The sequence below is a fragment of the Haliaeetus albicilla genome, chromosome 13 (genome assembly GCF_947461875.1).
Source record: "Haliaeetus albicilla chromosome 13, bHalAlb1.1, whole genome shotgun sequence".
NCBI classification, from domain to species: Eukaryota; Metazoa; Chordata; class Aves; order Accipitriformes; family Accipitridae; genus Haliaeetus; species Haliaeetus albicilla.
The window spans coordinates 32,787,880-32,805,744 of NC_091495.1; the positions used below are offsets into that span (position 1 = coordinate 32,787,880).

The 17,865-nt window shown below is 37.6% G+C and overlaps 1 protein-coding gene across 3 annotated transcripts in view; it reads right to left on the minus strand.

Annotated features, from left to right (window-relative positions):
• Positions 1 to 6,704: 6,704 nt before the first annotated feature.
• Positions 6,705 to 17,865, minus strand: part of MAP3K21 (mitogen-activated protein kinase kinase kinase 21) — a 43,924-nt gene continuing 32,763 nt past the window's right edge. Inside the window, exons 7-11 of one of the 3 annotated variants that reach the window (XM_069800738.1) lie at positions 15,792 to 15,908; positions 15,096 to 15,246; positions 13,963 to 14,057; positions 11,372 to 12,124; positions 6,705 to 10,298 (exon numbers count right to left, since the gene is read on the minus strand). In XM_069800738.1, the coding sequence (XP_069656839.1) occupies positions 9,874 to 10,298; positions 11,372 to 12,124; positions 13,963 to 14,057; positions 15,096 to 15,246; positions 15,792 to 15,908 (1,541 nt within the window). In that variant the 3' untranslated portion in view covers positions 6,705 to 9,873. Of the gene's footprint in view, positions 10,299 to 11,371; positions 12,158 to 13,962; positions 14,058 to 15,095; positions 15,247 to 15,791; positions 15,909 to 17,865 lie in introns of all 3 variants that reach the window. The other 2 variants (XM_069800737.1, XM_069800739.1) reach the window with 2 other exon arrangements.

Sequence of the window (17,865 nt, forward strand, 5' to 3'; positions counted from 1 at the left end):
TATAGGCTGAAAAACAGAAGGGAAAAATAAGTTACAAACTTTGGATCAAGTGCATGGCTTCAAACTATTTCACTGTGAGAGAAATGAAATTATGGAAGACCACCAACTTGGATAAATTGTGAAATCTTTATTGATATCAAATACAAGAGAAAAGCCTGTAGAAAAAGAAGTTTAAAAAATGGCAAGAGTACATGGAGACAAAATGAGGTGAAATTGAAAGGAAAACCTCAAAATAAGTCATATTATAAATACAGTAGTAATAAAAACAGATAACCACAGGAAAAGTGGTGTTAAAATTCCCACCAGCAGGCAGGCAAAGCCATCATGTCATTAGTTCATGCCAAAAAATTGTGATTATTAGCTGATTTGCATCAAACTTTCGCAAAAGAGTCAGATGTTGAACAGTTACTAGCACAATTAAGACCAACAAGTAAAGGTAAGACTTCAGCCTAAGTAGGTAAAAAACAATCTAGAGAAGGCTTACAAAGTGGGGAGAAAAAAAAATTTACTAATTAGCTGGGCTTGATGAATTTTGTTCTGAAGCCGATCTGATTAGAGCAGTCCTTTCTAAGAACTGCAGGAAAGCAAAAGACTGTGGAAAGAACAGATGGTGTTGTTTTGATTATTTTTTTTTGTATGGAGCTGGTGGTACATTATGAACTAGCCAACTCACCTTCAATCTTCCTTCAAATGTTTGAAAAGACAATCGGGACCCTTTGAAAGCACCTCAAAGATGACAAGTAACAGCTACTATGTGTTTGACAAGACTTGACAAATTAACCTAATTTCTTTTTAAGACAGGATAACAAGCCTTCTGGCAACAGGAGAAGCAGCAGGTGTATTATGACCAAGACAAGGCTTTTAACACTGCCATAGATGATGCAAGTAAGGTCTCAGCTGGAGATTTTTGGTCACTGCTTTGCCTCCCTCCCCAATTGTGAATGCAATAGAAAGCACAGAGAGTGATCCGATTTCTAGAAGTTATTCAGGAGGAAAGATTGAAGGAATTGCATGGTTTGCCCTAGTAAAGAAAAAAATGAGGTGGAGTAAGATAAAACCTAGATACTGTCAGCAATAAGGACAGAAACAACCTGTTTCCCTGTCATTGCAAGTAAGTACTTTTCTCATGGATGAGCCACGGTCTCAGAGCATCAGCCAAGCCAGTGCTGTAAAAAACTCAGTTTACGACACAGTGGAAAAACTTACACTTAGCCATGTTTAGCAATGGACAACTATAAAATTCTTCTGGGGTGTATTCTACAGGATCAGCTTTTTATTCCTTAACAAACAAGCATCAACAAGTCAAGCAACCTATCTGTGAACGGACTGGGGTAAGGGAGTGGTACTGGTTACTCTAGAAGGTTTGACAAGATGAGACCCCTGGGAAACAGGATAGCCATCTCTGTTAACTGTACTCTATCTTTCCTCAGAACAAACAACTACCTTAAACCTCCTTTCTGAGCCCACCAGCACACCTAATATTGGAAAACAACATTGCACCAGTCACTGAATTGCTGTTCTGAGAACTGGTGAAGAGCAGTAGACCACTGAAGTGATTTTTTTTATCTTCCTGATGCTTACACACGCCTGTCAACGTGGGAGGCCTGCTGCCCACTGAGGTGTTTTTACATAGGGGGTCACTGTTAAAAAGAGGAAACGAGCAAACATCTTGGTAGTGCCTCCTACCACAGAAACAGAGCTGTTACATGAAAGCCGATTGATCTATGGGATCAATCCATCCTAGGAAGTCCTGAACCAAGTCCTTGGGCATAGTTCCAAAAACAGAGAGAAACAGGCTTCAGAGAAACAGGTGAAGAAAAAGACCCAGGGAGCACAGCTGCACTTGTGGGAAAGAACAGATCTGAGTCAAGAGCAATGCTATGCCTACATCCACTACAGCAGGGGACAAGGAGAGAACTCATTTCCCTGCCCCTCTTTGTAGCAACTACACTGGTGCACACACCCTGAGCAACATCAGAAGAAATCTGCAGGACATCTTTTGACATTGTCCACAATGTGAAATCAAGGTTCAACCATATCGTAACTGCAAATGGAAAAGGGCAAGAAATAACTGGTCTCTAAACTATAAGACAAATGGTCTCCTGTATACCTGATGTCATCTGTCACACCATGGTGAACCAATACTTTCCAGTTTTGATCCTTTGAGTTCCTTTCCGAGGAGAAAAGCTAATTGGCTTGCATTACAAGATTTATATACTGATAGCTTTCCATATGCAGTATGTGTATCTCACTGCTTCTCACACTCAGTGCTGAACTGTTATTTTTAGCATACATTATTTTACAACAAAGGCTTTTGTGGATTACAGACTCTCCTGGCTCTTTTACTGTTAGCAGCAAGACAAACTTAAATTGGACTACACAGAAAAAGAGAAAATGGAGACAAAACTTTCCTACTTAGGCTTCTTTTCAACTGTAACCCAGCCTCATTCTATCCTGACTTCCACAGGTATTCAGAAAAATTCACCAGGTATCAAAAAATTTTTTTTCAAAACAAGCACTACAATCATTGCACACTTAAGTTGAGGTAATTCTCTTTTTTTGAAAAGCATTCGCTATATATATTCATACTATACAGACATTTATACAGTGCTTTTTATCAGAGAACTACCTTCAGTAATATCTGTTGAGGCACATATAAGCTAGACCCCTCTATTTGGCTCACATAGAGCTAGAAAGGGGGAGCATTGCCCATTCCTCTTCCTTCAAAACTCTGAAAGTGTTAAAAGGTTTTAAGGTAAAGGGGGAAAAATACTCTAGGAGTGTATTTACAGCTACAAGAGAATCTCTCTTTCTTTTTAGTATCTACAAACACATAATGTGCAAACACAAACTGTGCCACTGACTTTCTGGAAGGGATTCAGAACCCTGTCTGAAAGAAAAAAAAAAGTCTCAGGCACACTTTTCGTCTAAATACACTGTGCAATGCTTAGTACAACTGTGGAAACAGTACGCCATGGCAGCTCCGCAGGCCTGAGAGAAGAATGTGTTTTGTAAAGTTCCCCAAACTTGCTAAAGTGATCATAGGTGATGACCCCATGCTATGACACTCTTAATATGCCTTACATAGTTACCCAATGTGATGTCACCACACACAGTGTCTGTTCTTTACATCTTCTAGCTACAGATAATGACAGGTTTTCTTCTTAATGGTCTGGTTCTATAAGCCAACAGGATTTGCTTAACCAGAGAAAAGCAACCATGGTAAATAAAAACCCTAAAACTGAAAAAGCACCTACAAGATATGCTTTCAGTGGGTCTAGATTGGCTAAGGTACAATAAAAAATAAGGCTATTCCCTTGCCCACAAACATCTGTCTAACAAGTATTTCTTGTGGGTAAACTAGGGTGTTTCTATCTTAGCCTCAAAGCCAGCCATCAAGCAGCTGCATCACATACAAGAAGGAACTGGGGCCTTGGTGAAAATTTCCACTATCAAGAGCAGAGCCACCAATGCGAGTAATTTCAAGGGTGCTACAGCGAGAAAAGTGTATTTGGATGAGAACTACAGTGGCTGATAGAATCACCATTACCACTTCTACCTTAAACATTTCAGGTGGTATGTGCACTGAAGGCGATGCGTACTCATTTCCCTAACAGAGTCAAGAAGGCATCTGACCACGTGCAGGCCACTTCTGGAACAGAAGTGGATTTCCTTTGGGTGAATACCCTGCCCCTGGAAACAGCCTGTAAGAGATTATCCAGCACTTTCAGGAACGATGCAGTCGAAATAGCTTAAATCACTGGACAATACATGCCTAATATATGTCTTTGACACCTGATGTTCGATCCATCTGCTTCCTAGCACAACTACCTCTCTCCATTAGGCTTAGAAAAAAAAATCTTGCATCCCTCCAACTATTGATAACATTTATCAGGCAGAGTAAGTGGCATCTAACACAAGGAACAAACATCACTTTCAGCCTGGAAAGCAGCAGAGAGTAAAAAGGCTTTGTAAAATATTATTGCCTAATCCTGTCTGCCTTAATGCAGTGTAGAAACTTTTGAATTATTCAAGTGATTTGCAAAACAGTGAGGGGGATGAATAGTCCTCTTGTTTCTGTTTTCTCCTGGGCTCCAAATATGCAGACTCCCACCTGCTTTCATAACAACTGGCAAGCCCTCAGATGACTAGACTATTCATAGTGACTACTACTACATCAAAGATCTTAGCTAGGTATATCTGAACTCTTGGCAGGGAGAAAGGACAGCATAGCGTTTATGTAAATTCTCTGGCATGCAAAGAACTCAGCAGCTACAGTAGGCATGGCTGTTAGGCACCTTTCTCTGCAGAAGCATTAACAGCTTTCTGCTCAGGAGTTCATTGTTGTGCCCCCTCCGCTTCCCCCTTTGGAGGCCAGACTATTCATGAACCCCTCCAGCAGCCACAAGAGATTCAAGTTGTCAGACCCTGCATACTTCGGTGTGGTGGGAGGGAAGATTCATGTTCTCAGATATAACACAAATGTTTTTAAAGTCTATTTAGCAGTGTTGTAGAGCATGAGTCTCCATATTAATGATCACTCAAAGGAGTAACACAAAATTTGACATTTGACTGAAGTTTGACTTGTTTGGTCACCCAGGCTGAATTGATGACTCTGCTTTTAAAGCAAACTGTAAAGATTTTGAACAGATACAAGCTGTTACCTTGAGAGGCACTGAACTTGGCCATCCTGACACCAGATCTCAACTACTGGAAGCAATTTGCTAAAGCCTAGATGTGAGAATGGTCATTATGTCTTTATTTTTGAAATGGGGAAAAAAAGCCTTTGAAAGTAATTGAAGAATAGCAATTACCTAAATCACTTAGGAAAAATATTTTACATGACATGAATAAAATATGAGATGGTATTAACTACAACTTGCTTAAATGTCTCCAAGTCACCACTGGAGTACCCCGGGGTTGATACTAGGGCCGATACTGTTTAACATCTCCATTAATGACCCAGATGCTGGGACAGGGTGTATCCTCAGCAAGTTTGCAGATGATAAAAACTGTGAGGAGTGGCTGATGCACCAGATAGCTGTGCTGCCATTCAGAGAGACCTGGACAGGCTGGAAAATTGGGCTTAGAAGAATGTAATGAAGTGGAAATCCATTTGGGGAGGAACAACCCCATGCACCAGTACACACTGGGGGCCAACTACCTGGGAAGCAGCTTTGCAGAAAGGACATGACGATCCTGGTGGACAACAAGCTGAACATAAGCCAGCAATGTGTCCTTACAGCAAAAAAGGCCAATGGTATCCTGCATTAGGAGTGTTGCCAGCAAGGTGAGGGAGGTGATCCTTCTCTGCTGCTCAGCGCTGGTGAGGCCACACTTGAAATGCTGGGTGCAGTTCTGGGCTTCCCAGTACAAGAAAGACAGGGACTTACTAGAACAAATCCAGTGCAGGGCCACAAAGACAATTAAAGGACTGGAGCATCTTTCATATGTGGAAAGGCTGAGAGAACTGGGACTGTTTAGCCTGGAGAAGAGATGGCTCCAGGAGGATCTTATCATCGTTCATAAATACCTGATAAGGGGTAATGAAGAGGGAGCAAGACTCTTCTCAGCAGTGTCCAGTAATAGGACAAGATGCAACGTGCACAAACTAAAACCCGAGAAAATTCAATCTGAACATGAGAAAACGTTTTTACTGTGAGGGTGGTAAAACACTGGCACAAAATGCCCAGAGAAACTGTGGAGTCTCCATCTGTGGAGATACTCAAAACTTGACTGGACATTGGTCTTGGGCAACCTGCTATAGCAAAGGGGGTTGGACTGTTTGATCTCCAGAGGTCTCTTCCAACCTAAATTCTGTGAAACAGAAAAGTAAATCCATCCTACTTGCATAGCTCTGCAGATCTATTCTCCAGCATATTAGAACAAAAAGCATTTCTTTTGGTTAGAAAAAACTATTTTATCAAACTAGCTAGATCATTAAGGATATTGGATGTCTAACAGTATTGAGATGACTAACTTATATTTGTTTTGCTCATTTTCACTTATGTTCAGGGAGAAATCCATTACACACTTCCAAGGACTTTGGCCTTAATTTAGAATACCTAATACTGCAATCTTAAGCACCCCCAACTTACATCAAAAAATGTACTGGATAAGAGTCTCATTAGCTCTTCATAATGCATGCACTGTAGTGATCTGACTAGCTGTATTAACAAGGGAGGTGGCTAGGGAGAACGGGATCTTTTCCATTACCACACACTTGTATGCAGACCTTAATATTACCATGATAATACTGTGTATAAAATAAACTGCCTGTGCAGCTTGGTTTATAATCTGGGTTCAACGCTGATGCTCACAGGCCATGCAAATACTTGATACCTAGCCAGCCTCACTAGAAGCTCTACACAGGCATGTCTTTATAAGATTGGGCTTACAGCTTTGAATTTCACCGCACTGCTAGAGACTTTGCTGTATCTTGCCTGTTGCCACTGTGCAAATGGATATGTCGTCTTCTCCTTACTGAAAGACAGGCTAATGGCATGATGGGGGAAGAGAAGAGGGAAGTTCACAAAAAGAAGTTAGAAAATACTACAAGGAAAATACTGGCTTCATTTGCCTAAAAAACCCCAACTAAACAAAAAACCCAAAGAACCAACCCCCCCCAAAACCCAACAAACCCTCTGCCCCAAAACTCCCACAACAGAAATATGTTATTCCTTACCTGTATTCTTGATGCTGAATCAGATGCAGAATTTATTTATATCCACTGCTCTACCTCCACTAAGATATGCAGCCAACATTGTAAAAGCATCAAAAGACATTATGGTCATATGAAAGAAAGAACAAGCTGATACCATATGTTTCTGCCCACATCAATTGCAAGAAATTACAGGAATATTCACATTAGTGTACTGGATAATTAATCTTAAAGTAACAATTACATTCTAATGTTTCAAGAACAGGCTGCCATAGTCTACAGTTCCTGGTTATTCAGCAGAGAACTCCTTTGTACATGTTAAGAAAGCATTAAAATATATTTTTCAAGAAAATTCAGGTCACTTTGCAATACAGCAGCTACAAAACATTTATTTTTTAAATAAAAACATTTAAATCATCAGGTTTTGTAAAACAGCATGTCAAGTGTTTATCTTAATCTTTGTAGTGTAAGCACCTTCAGTTTTATGCTAAAACAATCAACATAAATTATTATTTGGTCAGGCTATTAACCTACGTTGAAATAAATATACTTTTAACCAAGACAGATCACTTAATGCATACCAGATTACCATACCTTTATAGAAAGTTTCTCTGGTGACAAGTGAAATACAGACTGTGAAACCATGATTACAGCAATTTTTTCTTTTCCTAATTTCAGTGAAGACTGGCCTATAATTTTAAACTATAAAAACAATGATAAAGCAGTATAGGCTATACCTTAAAAAAAACCCCCTGCATCGCATAAGAGAAATATTTGAGATGGCTTACCTAAATTGACTCAGAATAAGAGGTGGAATACAAACTCCCAAATTAGTTACAACACACTGGGCTGGTCATATCATATGTCCCACTCTTATGGGAAATTATCCACTGAACAGGAATAGAAATCTTTGTTTAATTACAAGAGAGATAAGCCACTGATAAGTGAAAACAATGTAGCTCACAAAGGGCTTTTTATGCTGATACTATTGATTACAAAACATAGGGTGCAAAATTAAACATTTAAAATTATATACACCTTAAAAGTACAGAACAGAACTTAACACAAGTTTACAAGTCAAAATACTTCAGCACCTGAGATTTTCCTGTAGAAAGCCAAACAGAGATACTTTCTTCAGAAACAAGTAATACAATCAACTCTTTTTCTCTCAGTATTACACAGGAATAATTGATCAAGAGTTGAAATATATTTAATGCTCCAAAATTCTAATTAAGCCTTGAAGATAAATCTGCTATCAAGCTATACTTAAAATTTGATCCACGTGCATTATCTAACTGACATCATTTTATGAAAACATTTTGTATTAAAACTGGAATAGACTTCATCTAAAGTGTTCCGATGAAATAAAAGACAAAGAACAGTATGCAACTTGAATCATGTTGACAGAGAACTAAGAACACTGAAATAGAAACAGGTTTGAACAAAATGTAATAACTTAATAATCTGCTATGCAAGCTTTACAGACAATGCCTTTTACAGACAACTAGTGGTTATGCCTTTATTTTTGGTAAACTAATACTTTAAGGAAATCCTTTTCTATTTTCACTTTGAGAGCTGGGACGTTGCATTTGCTGTGTTCTGCTCTGTGTGATTAAAAGTATATTATTTTGTATGTGTAATTATCCATCATCCCCAAGGTGGCCACTGTACTGCATACCAGTCTTGGAATAGAAACTTTCTTTTTCAGTCCCTTGGTTTTGAAGCTTTAAGCAATTGTGTTTTCTGTTTAACAACTGAACTCCCAGACCCCAGAGCAAAGGAGAAGAAAACATTTAAAACAAAGGTCTTAACAAAACAGTGTTCTGATGGGAACATAGTAGTTTTACTCTAACGTTATCTAATTTTATTTATGAAGACTATTTAAATGTCAAATGATATGCAAAATTAAGACTTCAAATACTGGAATATGAGGGATGTTCCTTTAATTCTAGAAAAGCTTTCATCAAGGAAAGTATACAGTACATTTGGTTTTATTTAATCACTTAGTGATACTGTAAAAAATTAAACTATCAGTGTTATCAAGGTTAAATGTTCCTCCCTCCACAATTAACTACTTGGAATTTTCTGGAACCTTTCTATCACTGAAAACCAGTCAAGCATATCTGTTTCTGTCCTTTAATTCCTAAATTTGAATAACTGGGCACTCAGTAATAACTTTAGGAAGAAAAGCTGCACAGATTATACCGAAAGATTTAATATTAAATTATCGCAGTTTTAAAATTTGAGTGCAGTAAAACGCACCATTGGCTCACTTAAACCCCAAACCAATCGTTCTTAAAACCCATCATCTTTCCTCAGTACAAGGTGCAGCAGAGTTTAAAAAAAGAAGGGGGGCAACCCCCTCCACCACAAACAAAAATTCCCAAACCAAGAATATTGTTTTCAGTGCAATCACTGTAGTCTTCAAAAGGTTAAGAGTACAAATATTTACGTTCCAGTGTATCCTTACCTACAAGGAATGTTGTTTCACATTATAAAGTATGTCAAATACTTTTAATCCAATCGCAATACTGAAGTTTACCCTCTCAAATCGATATCATGGCTGAAACCTAAGTGTTTATACAAGCAGTGTAACTTTCTGGAGAAACTAATGCACACAGTTTGAAAGTCCTCACAAAAACCAAGGGCAAAGACTGCAAATTCAGCTGCTGGTCCTTAACGAGTTTCAGATTCAAACACCAAAAAATAACCAGCTACGTAATGAGGAGTGAACAGAGGCTCCTGCACCAGCATCTTAAATCCCCTGCCCCACTCCCTATTTCTACAGGCCACAGAGGCAAGGCTCCAGACAACCACTTCTTAGGCGAAACTCTTCTTGATAGAATACAACCTTACTGTATGTAATTCATTTTTTCAATGTGCAAAAGTTAAATTTCTAGCAAAACCCCTCAAACCTAAAAAAACCTTCTGTGACACTGCAGAGGGAGGTGGGAGTGTTATTTTAGTCATTGAAAATATAAGGTTCACCTAGAATACTATTTTGCAGCATTGTGCTTTTAGAATTACTAGCTGGGATTCCAAGGAACATTTGAAAAAGGCACTTACTACACTTCTTAATTAGCTGCCCATTTTAATAATTTTGGTACTATTTGTCACAGTACATCAGAAAACAGCAGCACAAAGCATTAGATGGACAAGAATTTTGTATTTGTTCCTCTTTAAAAAGCAAACATTTTAAAAATGAAAGGCACTCACGACAGAAACTCTCTCTCCAGTTCATATATAGATGGCCGACAAGTTTTGCTCTTCATTCTACATAAAGGCACAGTACAGTCTCTGTTTTGACCTTCCACATCAATATCAAGTAATGAGGGCATGTGGCAGTTAGTTCTTTCCTCAGTATCTGGTAAGAAGTTAACATCTGGATCTACGTTGCCCTCTAAGTATTGAGAGTCTTTAGAGTTTGGTTTAACAATATGTGGAATAATCTGCCACGCATCAATTTTACTTCTTACAGAAGAAGGTCGAGGCCTTGATATAATATTGACAGCGCTTTGCTTTTCAATTGAAACACCACTGTGATTGCTTCTTTGTTGAACAGATGGAGAGTGCAGAGTTCCAGTAGCTGACAGAACTGGTAACGTGGAGACATCATTGGTTGAAGCAAATCCATTAGCTAGGTGAAAGGAAAGGCCAAACAAAAAAAGACAATTTAAAACATGTGACTTCTTGATTTCTTTGCCATTTGTAAAACTGGGTTGCCACAAACACTAGTGGGCTTTTCTCCAGCAGAAGAATTAAGAGGCTTTTATGTCTGTGGGGAATCTCCTAAGAGAGGACTAGCAATGCTCAAATAACATTTTTGCATCTATATACTCTGCTAGAGGCCATAATTTATTTTTTACTGCTGCAGAAGAGATATAGAGAAAGCATTAACCACCCAGTAACTGTATGAATGTTAATATTGGATTAAAGACCCACAAATTTGTACCGTTATTATGAGTAATTACAAACCTATAAAGTACCATGAAGAATATTACATTTAAGCCACCATAGAACACCAGTATTGAAATTTAGAACTTCTTTTAAAAAACTCATTAATCATGAACTTATCCATTTACAGGGAAACCAGATTTAAAGACCTTTTTTCGGGCTTAAATTTTTATCAACAGCTTCACGTAAGGATTTGTGGAACACGCAACATAACTTCTAGGTCAAGCAAGCAAATCAAAACTTACCAGACTTCTCTTCCTTTAAGTTAATAAATGTGCAGTACTAAAATGATGCTCAATCACTCACCTATATGGACTGTGAAACTATATTAAACAAGTGTACTCTCAGTCTCAGGAAGTCCACAACTACATAAAGCATGCACCTGACACAGTCTCAATTTATTTCAGTCATAATGCTGATATTGTACACTTCACAAAAGCAGGTTCTCACAACATGAAAAGACCAGGGAAACCTTATTTTTGCAATACCTAAGAAAAATACATATTGGCTTAAAATAAACCATCTCTTCCCCTTAAATCTCCATACCCACACTGCTAACAGGATACTATTCTAAGTGCAGGTAGTTTATTCAGGGTGCAGGCACAGAGGGCTTACCCACATACAGTTATGGTGGCTGAGCTGACACATACCAGTGTAACAAAAATCATAGCAACTCATTAGTGAATGGTTAGTTTCCCTACATTTTCTGTTTCTATACTTAAAAATCCCCTACATTTTAAGTTCTTAATTACCCACCTGTGGCCTGAAAATTGTTCCCATCTGATAAGGTTCGTTTGTGACCCAACACACTTAACTTTGTTGAGGAATCATTTGGCACATTTTGAGATTCTTGTTTCAGACAAAGATTAAAAGGCTGATTTTTTAATCGTGTAGAAACTGTGTTAGGAGCCAGCTGTATCCTCTCTTCTCTCTTACTTTTGGAAGTTTCAGATGAGAAGTCATCAGTGGCACTACAGGGACTACAATCATCAAGCACAGGGCTTACAAACGCATCTTCACTGTCAGATTGAAGTAGGCATTTTGTGGAAATGGAGGGCATAGAGAGAAGATTCACAGTATTTGCAGCTGGATTTAGGGATGGAATACTTGTTTCCTCTTTCTTAGACTGCAGTCGTGTAGGGCTGGCACTCCTGCGAAATTTTGAAGCACGTTGAAATATTCCATCACGCTTCTTCTTCTCATCTTTAGGCAAGAGTTCATCTGGACCCTGCGATTTGTTCAGCTCTCTGATATCTAAGCCCAGGGCAACAGATGCAAGGAGGACAGCACACCCATACAGCACTGAATCAGTCTTCTTTTTCTGCAGTGTCCTGCTCAGACTGTTTGTAGGTGTCATTTGAGGAGTACTATTTGTAGAACTAGCAGAGGTTCCTTCTTCAAAGCTCTCGTGTTCTACTGTATTCTCTCCCTGATCATCTTTCCAAAGAGGTAGATTAATATAGGCCTGATTCGGCAACTTAATCGGCTTTGGTCTTTTACTGTCCAAACCTTCAGGGAGAAGTTTCTTATCAGTACAGACACCTATAAAACATTACAGTATACTTTAAGATTGCAATTCAGCTATTTTGCTATTGCATGTCTGCATATGTACACCATTATTTCCTTCCACCTACACAACTATTAATCTTGAGGTATACTGTACACCCCCTTTAGATGCAGTCAGAAGCTCAGAGACTCACATTGTAAGATTCAGAAATGCAACCTAAGCCTAATCCGCTTCATGTTCTTTTGATATCTTTAAAATAGCAGAAGTACCATTTTGCTACAATTTCTTTTTAGCAACCTAAAAGCAACCTCTGTTAGAAGCAAACTGCGGATCAATCTTCCTGAGTACTTAAGTTACCTGTAAACAAATTATATTTTCCACATCTGAAAGACTTACCTTTATTTTAAGGGAGGCATAATGTATCTCCCAAACTTTATGCACTTAACACAGCTGAAAAGCAGATACTGTCTTTGCATTTTCTGTGATATTTAAGGATTTGCAACGTTGGCAGTGCTTTTCAAATAACATGGAAAATATTTCTGTATGGACTACGGTGAGGCAATTTACTATACACAAACTGCCAGATAAGATCTGGAACACATTCTTTACAACACTTTCAATTAAGCCATGTTCCAAAATCCAGTGAGTTACTAGAAATTTTTCCAGTTAATTCATTACGCCATGGTGGTCTGGAGTAAAAAGTAAATTTGACATCTCACACCTAATGACAAATAAAATGGAAGGTATAATTTGACTTACATGTGTTATTCTACTATGAACTACTGAATGCTACAGAATAAACACAAAAATATTTGAAATGCAAATATGTTAACTCGTATAATCTTCTCTGTATGTAGGGGTTTAGTAGTAAGCTAATAAATCTATAAAATTACTATTTGTGAAGCCTTGAATTTATACCCCTAGCAGTATAGACAAAGACGAAAATGCCTTTTTTTGTGGGGAGGGGGTGGGGGGGAAGCAGTGTCCAAGCAGCTTACCACTTCCTCTACCAGCTGGCATAAATCTAGCTGCTGGTATGGGCACCAAGTTATAACACACATTTTTTTCCTGACACTGGTAACTTAATTTTCTCAGAAAAGAGAATCTGTAGTATAGAAAGTGTGTGCAAATTTGAAAATTACTATGAATATTGTATAGCCACAACACATTATAGTAATATATGTGTTGCATATAAATATAACAACATAAAAAGCAACATACAGCTATTATGTTCCTGATCCTAACAGGATTAAGTATGTTTTTCCTTGTGATTTACCTGTAAATTCCAAAATGTTGCCTAAACAACTAAAAGATTTGAAATCTACATATTTTTTCTTGAAAATGTAGAGAATAAGTCTCACTTAAAAAACAGGGAACTATTATCTGGGAATACATCAGGGCTTACAGGTTTTTAAACTACTATGCATTTTTTAAACAACTATGCAGAGCCCACTAATAGTAAGTCATTAATGATCACTTAAATGTTAAGACAATTACTGATTTAGATATTTCTTTTTAAAAGAAGCTAAAAAAGTGGTGACTGTAGATCTCATATACAGATCAGCCTGCAACTCAAAAGCATGGAAAAAAAATATCTCTGTGTGGTACTGCTCACACACTATGTATATTTCTTAGCTGCTAATGATGGAAATGTAAAGATGTGAACACTTGCATTTTTTTTATAGATAGGTTTTTTGCACAGGAAAATGATTGGTAGCATGACTACTTTTCTAATAATCTGCATAATCCTTGAGGAATTCAAGCAATTGAATTTATAACACTGGAGGTAGACTTAATGCCATTATATGACAACTTCCACTTTTTTTAAAATAGCTCTTACCTTGGTCCACAAATAGTGAAGCTAAGGGAACACCCTTCTGATTTTTCATTAAAACAGTTGACCAAGGGTTGCTGCCATCTGAAAGGGGTCTTATTCTGAAATAACAATAGTTATTTAGATATTACAGAGGATACCATGCTCATATACACTTTGACAGAAAATTACTAAAACATCTTTCTTTTTAAACTATAAACATGTAGTACATAACTCGAAAACAGTAAAGCTTTCCAAAGGTAAAAAACAATTTTATTTAACAGCACAGAGTCATATGATTATAAATTGGTAAATGCCTTGTATCAGGTATTCCTTATAAGATGAAAATTTCAGGCCTAAAAAGAAAGCCAATGAAAAATGGGCCTTGACGACCTATTGAAGAACAGAAGTTGGTGAAAACCTGGACAACAGTTTCACTGTGCCAAAAAATGATGTGAATATTGGAAATTTATTAAACATAGTGACTTTAAAACAAACAAAAATATCATAAAGACAGTTTCAATAGATGGTCTGGAACCAAGTAGTACCACAGGTAAATGAGTGGATGTCTCTACCAAGAAAAAAAAAAGGCACTATAAATAATTATATATACTAGAAGAGACAAGGAAGAGGGTCTCTTGCTTCAGTAAAACTGCTAATCTCCATTTTTGAGCAATCAGAAAAAATAATCTGAAAGTGAATGTGTCCAACTGATTTTCAGAACCCTTTCACCCTGTGTTTGTCAGTGTAAATGATGTTGCTGGCGTGAATTGTGCTTCATGTATGCAAAGGCAGTCAGTCTTATTTAATTGCACTGGAAGTGCCCACTGGGGGCCATGCTTGCAGTTTCTCAAGTCAATGTGAGGAAGGGCAAGAAAGATAAACAGGCCATGAATGTCTGGTATGCATTAGTAGCTCAGCATCCCAGTATGTTCCAAGTCTCAGAAACCAGAGGTAAAGGGTAATAGATAAGAGCCACTAAAACTAAAACAGTAAATGTTTTATCCTCAAGTCTATGTGGGGGAGCTACTCATTATTGATGTAATCCCTAAATTAATTAAAAGGTAGGACTGAATTTTAGCTGTAACTAGAGACTGCAGAATTCATCTCACTCACAAAAGGAATGCTTAGTATTATCAAACAAAGTGTAGACGACATACTTGTCCTTACAATCTGCACGATCCTTTGTTTGAACTGAACTTGGTCCCCATGTACAACCTCTCTTTTTAAAACTTCTTTTCACATCTTCAAACTCTTCTTGGTGATAAGTTGTGCTCCTTCCCCAAGTTCTGTTGCTTTCATCTGAAGTTACTAGAGATTGGATTTAAAAACACAAATAAAAAACCTCACGCATAAATAGTACTTCTAAAATCAAAATATTTTGACAGACTATTTTCTCCACTGCAAAACCATTTTGACACAGTAAAACAACGAGCACTACACAAAATTTGAGATTTTTTTTTTTTGTACAAAAACCACCACGCAAACTGCACTGACCCAAAGATGAGCAAGCAAGAAAAATAATTTATGAGCTGACAAGAGACCCAAATTAAAGATAAAGCAGCAAACCAATCATATTTTCCATGCTTCCTTTAACTGAGAACCTTATATTTAGGAAATTCAGAGAAGTGAGTTAGACTGAGCACTTAAATTCCAATGAAGAAAATATATGCTGTGGAACAATTGGTATCAAATGAAACAGAATATTCCAATTGTGACAATGGTTAAACATTTTCCTTCTCACTACCCCAAAACAAATTATGCTTTTAAGTGTCTAACCTTCATTAAATGCTTAGTCTTTCACTGTCTCAACTGTTAAACAGAACCAGCACCTCTGAAACATAATGAAATCTTGCCTTTTTTCATAACCCCACTGGGAAGTTCATATTCACTTGTGATATCTACATCTTGCTGGTACACATATACACTGTTTCTTCGGCCATTAGTTGTGTGTGTATCTGTTTTGGGAATCACTGAGGAAAAATTAAGAGAATGTAGTAGAGATCTTAGTCAAGTTGACTTCAGAAGCAGAACTGTTGCCCTTATATTTTTATCTTTGGGTCATAAAGCCCAGATCTATAAAGGCACAAAGCATCTTTTGATAGCAGGTTTTTACTGTAGCGTTTAGAGGATCCTCTTTCTAGGACCAGACCCAGGCAAGCAGATTTTTGTATACGACTGACTAACTGGAAAAATAACTTGCTATCAAGATAGCATGCTTACAGCTATGATGGAGAGACCTAAGAGAAAAACAACTTAGCCAGTTATAACAGCATGATAAGTGAGGCGGCACTTACATGCCCGTGGTTCTGCCACTCCTGCACTGCACACCTTCTCTCCAGCACAGCTTCCCCTATAGTACGGCACTCTATTTACCTTCTACACGCTCCCATTTTCAACCACATTTCAGGCCTTGTGGAATACATATCTTATTGGTTTTCCTCCTTCCTTTAAAACACCTTTCAAAATCAGCTGAATTTGTTTCAATAACAAGATTTACAATTAACTAGATTTTTATTTTAACTTAAAAAAACTTTTAGATTTGGAAGCTAGACTCGCTCATGACAAAGTGAAGCAATCAAGTAACCAATTGTTAGATACGCCTGTTCAAATCGTCTGTATTTGAGCGAGTCTTCTTGAAACAAAGACACTTTGAAGTTAAATCAAGATAAAACATTATTGTGGGAAAGAGAATTTATTTTGCACAGGTGCAGATGGGTGTGGAAGCTAAATTGTTTCAGCTAGATACTCCTGAGAGATCTGATAAGCTCTCAGGTAAAGCCTAGGGATCCAAACTCAGAAGCAGAAGTGTACTTCTTTTAAAGGAGAGCCTTTATGTTGTCCTGTATGTTCTAGTCCTACAAATACAAATGCCTGCTCAACTAAAAAAAAAGAAAAGAAAAAACCCCAGTGGCACTTAGCACACATGCAAGGAGTGGCATTGCTATATCTTACATAAGGCTATGTATTTGAAATAAAAAACCAAACCCCTCAAGTTTTCAGAATCATGCCAATACCTGACACTTGCTTCATTTCCAAGCATTTCCATACAGAGCAACGAAAACCAAAGACAAAACGAGACAGTCTTGATTATATGTAATTATCCCATTTTACCAAGAAAAACCTTTCTTACCTTTCTGCAGTAAAAAAAACCAACCAATCCAAAAAACCCCACCACACGGTTTGAGGTCAGGAAACCACTATCAACACAGATACTGTGTCAGCTAACTTCTGAAAAAGACTAAGTAATTTTCCTTCCATCTCATATATTCATTAAGAAAAGCAAGACAGGGTTTGTCCACCTCTCTCCTTTATCCACAACATATGGGTAGTAATGGTCTTAACCCAGGGAACTATATTAGTTACAGTTCAAACAAATAATAAAGTTACTGCCAGAGAAGACTCCACTTCTCCTTTAAATATTAATAATGAAAAGGATTTCATAAGACAGAGGTATTCCAAAGGAGATGAGAGATCTGGTTTCTATCCAAACTTTAAGTTTCAGGTTGGTTAAAATCAATCAATCAATCTTTAAACTAGCTACAGAACAGCATGCAGAAAAAAAAATCCCCATGCATTTTGATTTCCCCATCTCCTTATTTACATCTGATAAAGCCAGATTCTGAAGTAATTTCCTTCAGAGGTGAATACCCTTGGAAGAGATGACAGTCACCATCCATAAGCAATCAGCTAGAACAGGTTCCACTGATTTCATAGAGAGAGAGAAACTTGAGGCTTTTTCATCTCACATAGCATTCCATGCTAAATAAGGATAATTAGTCTGCTTTGCACAACAGATGAGAGAGTACAAATGCAATCCTCTAGGAATTCTTTTCCATCTCTATATATGTCGTTCCCAAATATAAATGCAGACTTCACTGTAACAATATGATCAGTTTTCTTCCATATTCATGGTACATCCACTATATG